At 35.4% G+C, this 12,181-nt stretch overlaps 3 protein-coding genes across 5 annotated transcripts; all 3 read right to left on the bottom strand.

Annotated features, from left to right (window-relative positions):
• Positions 1-1,592: 1,592 nt before the first annotated feature.
• LOC140788151 (aquaporin SIP2-1-like) lies at positions 1,593-5,861 on the bottom strand. The gene is made up of 3 exons (XM_073137288.1): positions 5,321-5,861; positions 3,993-4,250; positions 1,593-1,963 (listed from the first exon to the last, which is right to left on the bottom strand). Exons 1-3 carry the CDS (start codon positions 5,720-5,722, stop codon positions 1,790-1,792), a joined length of 834 nt encoding a protein of 277 aa, XP_072993389.1. The 5' UTR covers positions 5,723-5,861; the 3' UTR covers positions 1,593-1,789.
• A 717-nt stretch (positions 5,862-6,578) lies between these two features.
• Positions 6,579-8,696, bottom strand: LOC140788921 (co-chaperone protein p23-1-like). 2 transcript variants are annotated; one of them, XM_073138456.1, is made up of 5 exons: positions 8,557-8,696; positions 7,748-7,928; positions 7,521-7,674; positions 7,396-7,433; positions 6,579-6,874 (listed from the first exon to the last, which is right to left on the bottom strand). In XM_073138456.1, exons 1-5 carry the CDS (start codon positions 8,559-8,561, stop codon positions 6,776-6,778), a joined length of 477 nt encoding a protein of 158 aa, XP_072994557.1. In that variant the 5' UTR covers positions 8,562-8,696; the 3' UTR covers positions 6,579-6,775. The 2 variants fall into 2 exon arrangements, with proteins under 2 accessions (XP_072994557.1, XP_072994558.1); XM_073138457.1 differs by lacking the exon at positions 7,396-7,433 and having other exon boundaries at positions 8,557-8,689.
• Positions 8,697-9,641: 945 nt separating this feature from the next.
• LOC140788920 (protein ROOT PRIMORDIUM DEFECTIVE 1-like) lies at positions 9,642-12,083 on the bottom strand. Of its 2 annotated transcripts, none has more exons than XM_073138455.1 (2): positions 11,687-12,083; positions 9,642-11,590 (listed from the first exon to the last, which is right to left on the bottom strand). In XM_073138455.1, the coding sequence occupies exon 2, from the start codon at positions 11,460-11,462 to the stop codon at positions 10,143-10,145; it is 1,320 nt and encodes a 439-aa protein (XP_072994556.1). In that variant the 5' UTR covers positions 11,463-11,590; positions 11,687-12,083; the 3' UTR covers positions 9,642-10,142. The 2 variants fall into 2 exon arrangements, with proteins under 2 accessions (XP_072994556.1, XP_072994554.1); XM_073138453.1 differs by having other exon boundaries at positions 11,826-12,083.
• Between the last annotated feature and the right edge of the window lie 98 nt (positions 12,084-12,181).

The following is a 12,181-nucleotide window of genomic DNA, read 5'->3' as shown; positions in this document are numbered from 1 at the left end:
ATATCTCAAACTCCAGATGAGAGAACAATTGTAGAATATAAAAGATGAAACCTTGGAATAAACATGTGCTGAATTAGAGCTCGAACATAGTTAATGAGTATTTTAACCATTAGATTGAGACTTAATTGTTTAATCTTTAGTTTCAAAAGTTTATTACTTTTTAACTGTAGCCAGTTGAACTGAGCACTACTTAGCTCACTAAGACATGCTCGAATTCCTTTCAAACTAAACACGAGCTAAAATTTTGTATTCAAATTCGATAAATTTTTTAGCCGTGAGCTGATCCAACTATCCTCTCATTTCATGAGAGCTATAAGCTATTCATTTCATGTGGCCTCTCAGAATTGAAACTAATGGACTGTTTATGAAAACCCCTCAGGTTTTGAGGTCTAAAGTAGTCTTTCAAAACTTATCCAAAACTCTCAGGCAAAATCTTTTTAAACCAAGAAGTAGTAAGATCGTTCAAAATCTCCACTCAGGACAGCTCTCTCCATTCAAGCCTTCCCCTGATACGACAAGTAAGCACACAAGTGTATGCATGCAAACAAAAAATGAGATCTATAATTTTGATTGTTTCAACGTCCCAATCATGGGTGAGTGGCAATGAAGTGCTACTCCATTTGGGCAGGAGTTTTAGGAGATAGAGATACTCTACAGCAAGAAAACCTACAGGAAATTGAATCATTTTAACTATTTCCTTATTATTTTTTCTCCTTCTTCTTCTTCTTCTTGTCACGTTTCTATTCGTAGTAATTAATTCACTAGAGGTGGTGGTGGTCAATGGAACTACACTATGATTTCATACTAGCACGTGTTTTTATAATTAATGAGTCGAGCTTTTTCAATACATAACTTGGCTTTAGTATGGTTGTTCCTTCTATAATTATTATTTTTTATTCTTATTTATGAATCTAAATAAAAGAATTAATTCTCTTTCGACACACAGAAGACACTTAAGCTTTGAAAAAATAAATGCTCCGAACTAAACGCTAGCTATGAGAGAGGTACTAAAACCAACTTCTTGTGCCAATTTTTTTTCTTAATTATTTTAAATCTTATCTCTAATTTTTTTACACTGTCTAATTTATTTTAAACATTACAAGACTTGCATCCAAATATTAAAAGAAAAAAATATGTCCACTATCATATATGTACGAACGTATTAATTATAGGTATTTAATAACTTTAACTGTAGTAGCACTATTTTTGCAGGTGATAAGACCAATTTGATCTAGACCTAAGTCGAAAATCATCTTAATTTTGTGGGACTGTTGCAATTATATCTCATTTTCAAATGAATTATGATAATAATGTATGGGAATAAGTAATTGTCAAGTATATATATATATACATAAAAAGTAGTTGCCACTGCTGGCTCATTTATTGTTATGAAAAGAGCATCTTTAGAACCTCATTTCATTTTATTTTTCTTATAGTAGTTTCCAGTTATTTCATTACATTAATTTATTACTCTTATGAAACAGAATAAGTTGTTATTTTTCTCTCTTCTTTTTTTTTATACTTTTTTTTGCATGCATACTCCTCAAAAGTTTCTTCTTTACATCTCCTGGAAAGATATAAACGGCAATAAGTAAAATAACCTGGAGAAATTTATAATTTTTCTTGGCAAATAGTTTGCCCATAGAAAAGACCAATCAATGGAACTGAAATATGCAAACAACTTATTCTTAGGCTCACTGCTATTTACAAATGGAGTGGAGGAAAAAATATACAGAACAATATAAAGGGAGGAACAAAAGAAAATTGATGATACATAGTATGAACTACATCACTCTGATTTAAACTTGATTTGTTTTCGGTGTTGCCTCCTGTGTTTCTGCGGCTCGAAGAACAAGCTGCATATCCACACTCCAGCCAGAGTAGCTTCCATGGGCGCAAGCCAGTATACACTAAGATGTTCCTTTGTTAAATGCTCCCCTTGAACATATGCCCAACCAAAGGCCTGTCGAAAATAAACGACATGATATATTATTCATCAAGAAGAGATGGGACATCTTTTGCAGCAAATACACTACAATCATAGATGTAAAGATTAAATCATGAGTTCTCGTAGAGATTTCCAGGAAAAAAAACTCTTTGATTAAAGGGCTACATAATGATATAAAACAGACTTTCTCCTACTGTGTTATTCAAGTGCCCTGTAATTTCCAATGGTGTAAGTGCTCAACAGAAGTGCGGCAAGCATGTATGATCCCGAAATGGTAGAAGAGAAGGTTTAGTCAATTATTCTTTATCATACATGAAATTATAGTAAAGTTGAAGGCACAATGCACCTCATTGGCATTATATAAATGCTAATCACAATAAATAAGTGGAACTTTTAGGCACAAAGAGAAGTCAAGTAATGGTTGTGACAAAAATGAGTCTTAAAATTAGAAGTGTTATTAAGAGGAACAAAAAGGTCAGCAGGAAAGGAGAGCTAAAGAAGCAAAGTTAGAGAAATTAGAGGGCAGGTCAAGGAGTACTATCCAAAATGGGGAAAAAATGCATGTACAAGTGAAAATTGGAAACAACGGAAGGATTAAAGTCTCACGGATATGTCGACTTTGATACTATAGATGGAGGCTGTAAACCCAGATCTGGGAAAAAGTACCTGCAAATATTCTCCTAAGTAAAACTTGGAAGCACATACTTACAGCTCTAGAGAAGTCCAGAGTTCAATGATCTTGGAAAAGTACCTGCGAATATTCTCCTAAATAAAACTTGGAGGTGCATACTATCTAGAGCAGTTCTAGAAAAGTCCAGAGTATAAGGTCATAGAACACAAACTTTGTTCCACGAATAATTAATAATGGAGCTCTTCCTTTGACTTATACTTAATATAGAGGACTGAATCCTGATAAATTATTATGAGGCATGCGTTTTAAAGTACAAGAGCCTATGTTTTGCTAATATAGAAAGAGTTGTGACAGTTCTCACACCATCTAATAGAATATGCTTCATGAAATACAAATTTATACCACCTAAGAGAGGGCATTTAAGTGCACAAGGCTCCAATGAAGGAACCAACATGTACGAAAAATAGTCCTATTGCATGGGCAGTTGTTTCTCTGACTTGAACCTAGGGCCTAGTTGGTGCAGGTGCACGATGGTCAATGGCAAACCTTACAATCATATTGACTAATGGCCTCTACTTAAAGTATCTATGGACCAAACAATATTTGGTTTGAAGCAACCCTTCTTACCCATCAAGTGAATGGAAAGGCCTTCTAATTTAAAAGCCAATACAATATTTTGCTATTATACATGCTTCCAAAGAATCTAAAATTAGGATCTTTTGACAAACATAGATCCTGATAATCTATGTAGCATTCAGATTTTATGCATCATCGTATGTTTTACAAGACCAGCGCTTCTACAACCTGAAAAATGTCCTGATGCTTGGATCCCCTAATTATATGAAGTGATGAACCATTTCTTTTGGGCTAGTTAGTAACATTGATCAAATATTGAAAAAAGAAAATTGGAGTTTATCATCAATTTGGCTGTCTGACATGATTTTGTCCAGTTGGCACCATAGGAGAAAAACTATATATGCATAAATACTTGTTTGATGCAAGTTAGCCGATGATCATAGCCAATCCAGCTCATCATTTTAAATATCAACATATGCAAATATTGGAGAATGGTCCATCTAAGATTATACGTGCAATTTTGTTGGATGAACAACATCAACCTCATCAACTATCAGTTACTGCTACTATAAAGTACGAAAATTTCAATACTATAAAACAGTTAGAACTCCCCATTAAGTTAGTCTCTACTTACTAGTTAACATGAATAGAGTAATGGATTAGATATGGATAACTTTTTCTGATCATCTTATGAACATTAAATACAAGATCTGAAGCTCACACAACTTCCTCTATCATCCTTACCTTTCAAAGTTCAACTTAGCACCTAGAACAAAAGATTGGACATAAACAGTAGAAAAGAAGAACATTTTGCATTAGAAAATAATGAACACTTACAGCAGCAGGGTTTAGGATTCCACCAGTCATATCAGATGATATGATGTGACATATCACTTTTAAAATACTTGATATCCATGTTCTCATGGAAGAGCTTTTCACGACTTTCTTCAGCCAAAGGGAGGCAATCACGAGCACAAACGTAAGCAATCCTTCTGTTAATGCACCATTATGCATATCAACGTTCAAACTAGGACCATGGGCCGCTGCAGGAAAGGTTGCGTTGATTAACCAAACGCCAATTATAGAACCAATCACCTGAAATATGGTGATTTGAGCTCAGAGTATTCTATCTGTTCTTCTGGAACACTATTCATCCCGCAAAGATCATCTTTCAACCATATAAGACACATATCATTTGGTTCAACCATTAGATAAGTTAATAGCTGGAATCGATTAAATGGCTTGTTTAATGTTAAACATATGACCAGGCAAACTTGGAAAGGTATGCAGTAACGGCAAAGAATGGGAAGTAATGTAGCTAAATCTGCCATTGATAGAGATGTCCTATCAGTGAAGATACACCTAAATCACATAGAAAATACTACACAATTCACATTTGAATAGCAACATTTAGAAACCAAGTGTTTTTTGTAGACAAAAAATTCAAATTAAGAGAAGTGCTTTATGCAATTTAGACCCATTGTGCTCTACTCAATTACATATTAAATCCACCCAAAATTTCCCTTATGTCATTAATTAGCAGGTTGAAGAAAACAGAATGAAGAGATCAGACCACATGAGCAGGTTATGTAAACCTTAACCTTCTCTTACATGAAGACCAAAAAGGTGTGCTAGTTCTTAACAACATGAAATAGTCACTTCATTAGCATTCAATGATGAGTGAACATGACACAAGACAATTAAAAGAATCCAGATGAATTAATTTAATTGAGATTAGTCAATCACTACCTGCAACAATTAGATCACTACACTATCTGCAAGCCACATAATCAAGCAATAAATAAGCAAGCATCATAAGGAAAAGTAAACTCATTAAAGGCTGAAACTGGCAAAAAGATAGACTATTTAGTGGTAGTTCTGGAACTACACGTCTAAAAAACTAATACATACATTGGTACAACCTAAAAGGAAAATTGCATTTCTACAAGGAACATAGAGAGCCATTATAGTCAACAAGTTTTGCAACATCTACAATTGATTTTATGGCAATATCATCCTACACAAAAAGTGTAATATATAAAATGGTAAGACATATATCGGTTATTATTTAGAAAAAGAAATTAATCAAAACTGGAAACCAAATCCAGAATTATTGACCACCAAATAAGATACTAGACCATAATAAAAAAGGTATAACATTTCACCTGAGCAGGAATCCTTCCAAAAACAACGAACAGGAACCCTCGAAAATCCCCAAAAATAGCATAACAAAGAACCATCAGTGGATTATACGACCCACCATTGGTCGCTTTCCCAAACCAGGAGAAGCAGTAGAGATAGATCACGGCAAGCGACCCCTTGATCGCGAGAGCGATTGGGCTCATCCCGGACCCCAGAACCTTGCACGCCAAATATCTGAGGACGGATCCGGAGCAGACCCATATGAAGGAAACCACGAAATCCGAGCCCACTAGCCCGATCTGCGAGATGGGTCGCCGTCTTTTCCGGTGTTCGTCGTCGGACTCTTCTCTAGGAGGCTCGAATTGGTGCCAAAAGGTGGTCTTTTTGGTGGAAAATGGCACATTTCTCCTCTTTGGCCCGGGCATTCGTCGCTGGTTTTCTCTAGGAGAGAAGTAGGTTTCTCGACGACGGCAGCATTGAGTATTAAGTCGAGGAACGAGGAGGTCGCGGCGGCGGGGAGGGGAGAGAGAGTGTCGAAGAGGGTGAACTTTTGCATAAATGTCCTCAAAGAAAATAACATTGTCATATATCTATCCAAAAGCTGAAACAAATTTCGTGGTTCTTGAAGGGCTTATGCGTAAGATGGATGTGATCGGCAATTCTATATTACTATATAACCGTGTATTAAAATAGCAAGAAAAAAATTAATAAATGGGGAACTTTTGGAATTTTATATCCCTTTTAGGAGTTTTGTTCATTGAACAAATCATCTCTAAATCTTTATTTTACATGTATAAAATTTAATATTAAATATTTTATAAATATAAGTCGCTAACCGACCCCGATAACATCTTTTTAAATATAAATTGCTAGGCTAGTAAATCTTAAATCCTCCAAATACGTTGCCTAAAAATTCTTCTTCAATACAAATTGCCTCCAGAAAAATGACTTTTATGAAATTTTCTTTAAAACTTAACAAACATTTTAAGAATTTAAAATTTTATATAAATAACTCAATTTAAGATTTATATCTGAAAGTCATTTATCGGATCAATAATTTTCATACTAACCTGATCTCATATTTACCTTTCAAAATAAATTAAACATGTCAAAAAACATAAGAGGCAAACTTAAAATAAACAAAAACTCTCCTTTCTAGACCAAGACATAAGATTGAGAAACCCCCTTAATACTGTGACTCCATAGCAATCTTAATAATTCAATAAAAACTCTTGACAAGCATTTTGTTGCAAACCGAGATGTTCATCCATAGGAATGCACTTTGTGAACAACTTATCAGACTGATATTAAAAGGTTTTTCACATCAAATTTACACTTCGACAACAAAAGCATTCATCAGATTCAAGTCACTGCAATACAGCATAGATTTCTTCCATGAACTTGATGAAGATTAGACGTAATATTAGAGCTTTTTTTAGCTTGTAAATATGATTTCAAAATATTAACAGAGTTTTCATCTAGGATTTGCAGATACAGTCAAGTTTTAATTTGCTCAGCATATTCTGCAACAGGTTCTTCTTCTTCTTCGACTTTCTTCTTTTTCTCGCTTGCTTCTTCTGCAAAGTTTTACAACCTAGATCAGTAACCGCATCATTAAAATAAACTATGGTAATACAAAGAGCTGGAAAAAGAACAAGTTTCAGCTATTATCCTGTCGATCAAAATTATACAATTTGGGGCCAAGAAAATGGAATAAAATGTTTTTATTTTCATTTTGATTAGATCATTATCATTTCATACTCCAGATATCAAAAGAGAAGAGGATAGCCAGCAAATTCTGACCCAGTAAAGTTTATCAAGATATACTTTGTAATTGAGAATATGCTATAGAAATCTAATCAAAAGATAAAATTCTAAACAAAATGTAAACTACATTTATCAAAAGAAGACACAAGAAAGATGAAAAAACAAAACTTAAAATTAGTTGCATGATGCTGGAAATTATATATAAGGAAATTATCTTAAACTCTTTTGGACATAAATCCATGTTCGTATTTCTCATTATCTTCTTATGGTTCCCTATTATGGTGAAAGATCAGAACGGAAACTTTGCAAAAGCTACACATGCGAAGCATACCGAGAAATCCTTGTCTCCAGAATTTTTGCTAGATGTCTCTGTTACCAGATATTAAAACACTTGATCAGTCGAGTAGTCTAAAATATAAGGTCAGAGTAATAACAACATTTGCCTTCAAATCTCACCATTCTCGTCATCTTCATCAATCCATTTATCCCAGTCAACTTTAACAAATGCAGGTGGCTTCCCTTCTTGCTTTAATAATCGACTCCACCATTTCTTCTCAGCTTTCTTCACAACATACACAATGCTCCTAGGACCAACATAAAATTTGCTCTCCTGAAACAAATATCCAGTTACTTGAAGCATTAACTTTTAAAAGAGCCACTTCCATAATTCTGAACGTCCATACCTTAACATTAACTTTATCAAACAAATCAGCATCAACTTCATATGGAACCCCGTCCTTTGTTGCCGAGAAGTTAAATTTCCCTTCAGGCTTGAGAGTGACCTTCACATCCTTTGCATCTGGCAGCTCTATTGTAAGGTACACCTTGTCAGACCTCTGGGCCCATTTTAGAGTTGGATGGCGGCTAAAACATGAAATAGATGTTACAAATAAGGATCATACATACATAGTTGCAGATGTCCTCATTAGATATCAAGTATTTCTGCATCATGATATGTTCATGGCCTACTCTCCAATGAGTACATTAACAATAAGAAAATTACGATTCAGACATATCTTTCTTGTGCATATAGAATCTACGGCTACATCGTGATCATCATCACAATCATCATATCATTATCCAAGCCTTCTCGCAAGAAGTCATCATCATAATCAGCCACTCAAAGATAAGAAGACTCTAAATTGATCAAATTTGTACGAAATAACTTAACTTGGGGCTATTCTCAGTCAAATAATTTAGGAAAATCATGTCATTATGTATCTTGCTCTTTTCTCATGCACAGAAACATATCTGGAGATCCCAACTCCAGTTTCCAATTCTTCATGTTTAAATACTTCTGCAAATCCACCAACCCAAACTCATAACACATGCAACAAATTTGAGCACAAGCTCAGACCACCTAACAAAAGGCATGCTTTTAGAAATCCAAGACCATAAACCCAACTCAGATTAACAAATGCTTTAGAAGCCCAAACCTGATCCATAACATAAAAACAAGAGGAAGAAAGAGAACCGACGAGGGCAAACTTACCTCATGTTCAGCGTAGTAGAGATCACCTCGAGCAGGAGACGAATGGCAGCGGAATGGTGGAATTGGTTGGTGTGTAGAATTATTTACGACGTCGAAGGACTTAGAATGTTCCAGAGACGAACAGAAGACAACTTGGCCTCACTTCTCCCATTGGTCATTGGTGTCTTTTTAGAATTTTAGTCGGATGTTGGATTGTAAACGGATTAAATGGTTGACACAACCGAATCCGACCCGCTTACATCGATTCAAGCTAAATAGGTCGAATGATGACTCGTTTAATAATCGAATTAAAAATGAATTTAAACTATTTACGAACGAACCTTATACTAAATATAAGTTTTAATAACCACTTTGAATTCTACAAGCCCGTGACAAGAGATTATTGGGGGTAAATTAGAGTGTTCTTTATATATGATTTAGGCCAGCCATTTTGGCTTGTTTTAATTACTCTAACTTGGGTCTAACCTATTGTTATTAGTTATTATAAAAAAAATAAAAAATTTGTGTTAAAAAGTAGTCGCTATATCTCCATTAATTATGTTGCTATTTAATGATTGAATGAAATTTATATCAACAGACTTTCTCTACTAAATATCACCTAAATATCTAAGATAAGTAGCACGATGCCATCTTTCTCATTTGCTCACATAATAAATTGTTTACATGGAAATATTTTTGAGACTCTTTTGACTTAATATGCTGTAGTTGTGATAAAGTTCCTTGCATTCATTGTTGTAGCATCACCTGCAGAATTATGGATGTGGTCTTTTTTTTTTTAATTATTCAGATAGTAGTAAGTAATCAATCCATGATCGACCAAAATAGATGCAACCAAAAAAAAAGGAGGGAGAAAAATAAAATTCATTTCCAAATGTAATAAAATCTGATTCAAGAGTAGTACATCTAAGTAGTGAATACTGCATATGAGAAAACTATGGTATACTTTGCTTGACAAAGCATATGTGATATGAATAAACCAAGTGCAAAGACTGACAAATAAAATTGAGAATACTATGAGCCTATAAAGTTTGCATACCCTTCTTGCTAAGATATCTAGTTTTGCAGAAATATATACTCATAGCGCATCAGACCAACTAAATGGTATTATTATATTTAATATGTAAGTTAGGTCCAAAATATAAAAGAAACTAGCAAAATGTACTAAATTTTACAAAGAACATCTTGTAGTGATGCTGAAAATTATAGTTTTGTACCTTACTCTCCCAGAAAGTCCTTTGAGCAGACAAATACAACTTCTGAAGACTAACTAATTGTCAGAAAAACCAAAATTCTGCTAACAGAAAGCAATTCACCAGATGGATGGTTGTTCTGCCAGTACCAAACTGGATAAGACCTTTGTGATCTGATTATCCATCAGAGCTGTATATGTTACTTTGTAAGTACATATGCAAACTCAAAAGTTCCATATTGATTCTCTTCATCAGCTGTTGTTAGCCACTTAGCATGATTCTTCTACAAGTGTATTCACTGTACTTATTAATGATATTTCTTTGGAAAGAAATATAACATTGCAGCTTACTTTGGTATAGGATATACAAATAAAATAGCAAGCATAAAAACTAGTCTCAAGTCTCCTCATCAGATCCAATATCTGGGCCACTGACATTCCCATTAACTTGCTGTTGTTCACTCTGACTTTCTAAGAGAGAAGTAGGTATATCTTCAAGACATGGACCAGCATTCAATCTGTTGCAGCTTTCCTTGTTACATATCTCGTCAAGCTCCTCTAGATGTTCCATTGTATTAGTATTTCGACATCCTAATACTACAAGGTCTAACATTTTCCTTCGTACATCATAGACAGGGTTAGGCTCAATCAAACAACCTTTACTGTATGCTTCCCTGAGAAAAACAGTTTGAGTGCTCCCTTTCGTTGAGATGTAAAATATGCCAGGATGCTTCAGAAGAAGCTCTCTCACATTCACTTCCATGCTGAAAGCTCTTCTGAAGTGAGCCAACCTTTCAAGGGGAACCATCTTCTCTACCATCAAACTTAAAAGCTCATGAAGAATGCCAACAGCACGTTTTTTAAATCGTTCTACACTACCGACACGAATAGCATCCTTCTTCTCATAAGGTTTCAAATAAGGGAGTCTCTGCCAGTTCTTTAGCTTTTCCCTAAAACCTCTTTCAATCTTAAAGCCGGTCGGAAAATTAATTGGAAATGCGTACTTTGTCTCAAACTCACTCAACCATTTTTCGATATACTCCTTCTCCCTCCATTGCTCAACCTCTGCTTTGATAAAATTGTCATCCTTGGAGACCAGCGATAGAGTATCAAGATCTTTTAGAACAAAATCTCCTGGATAGTGTGGAAGGATAGAAGTCCTAAAATCATCAGGCAATCCCAGCTCTCTTCTTATGAGCCATATAGCATGGATGTGCAAGTCCCCATTACTAGACATCATGAGAAGCTTCCTCAATCGCTGAATAGCTACTGGTTCTGTTAACTTGATGGTCATAGCTTCCTCTACAATCAAGTCAATCAATTTTTGGCTGGCCTTGCAACAAAAGTTCATTTTAACTGGGTGTGTATACACCTCAAATATGTGAGGATACTTTCTGAGAAAAGCACCTATTCCTATATTCAATCCAACTTCACGTCTCCATCTTAGAAGGAGTTGAACAGATGCATACCCATTCCTCTGTTCTGATATGAACTCATGCAACCCCAAAACTAATTTCAACTTCTTTAACTGATTCATCAGCTTGTCAAGCCTGAGATCTCTTGTTCTGCTCTCCAATCGAGTTTGAGCAGAATCTACTGGCTTCTTCCATCTCTTCTGCAGATTATAGGTAAATGGTCCAAACAGGAATACCTCATTTGATGGAAAAGTGGGAACTTTTGGCAAAATGCTCCTCACCCTAAAGATTCCCAATGCCATGACCGAGTTTTCCTACAGTAGCTGAAACAAAAGTTCAGTAATATGATTGGCACCTTCAACTCTCTAGCTTCCCGAGATGCTCTCTTTAGGAAAGCATTTCTTTTGCCGATGCATTTACTTCTTGAATCCTGCAGAAACAGCATTACATGCCACTCTCAGTTCCAACAAAAGTAAATAGAACTTTAATCTTAATTCTAGAGACCAAAAAAAAAAAAGATAATCACCGATATTACTAGTAATATGGCACCCCACGAGCCATCGAAACCAGCCTCATGACAGTGTCCCACTAAAACAACCATAACTTCTCCCCCATCAAGAATTTTTACCGGCTAAAACATTATAAAGGAAACCCAAGGAACGCACCCGAAGGCAAAGCAGCTCGTTGGGAAATTTCTTCAAACAGGTAGCGCTCAATCCTACGCAAACTTTGCAACCAAGATCGTGGAAGCCAATATACGCCAACCCAATTCGCCGAAACCGATAACCACATGAAAAAATTCTGGGTCTGGATGAACTGGATAGCACGCGAGCAAGTGCGCAGCAATGGCGCGTAGAGCGGAGGATGCCGACCTATACTCGGAGGGGGGGGTGGGGGAGGGCGTAGGAAGTCTTCCGGTCCGCATTCATTGGGCCGGATTCGAAACCCGTTACTTAGAGATAATTACACCAAATAAATAAATTGGATAAACGAATATCCTCTAATATTACAAAACGTTACC

This window comes from Typha latifolia, chromosome 5 (genome assembly GCF_019914945.1).
Source record: "Typha latifolia isolate L0001 chromosome 5, TyphaL0001v2, whole genome shotgun sequence".
Classification (NCBI taxonomy): Eukaryota; Viridiplantae; Streptophyta; class Magnoliopsida; order Poales; family Typhaceae; genus Typha; species Typha latifolia.
Note: the sequence above shows the minus strand (reverse complement) of the source record. Positions and strands in the feature narration are given on the sequence as shown.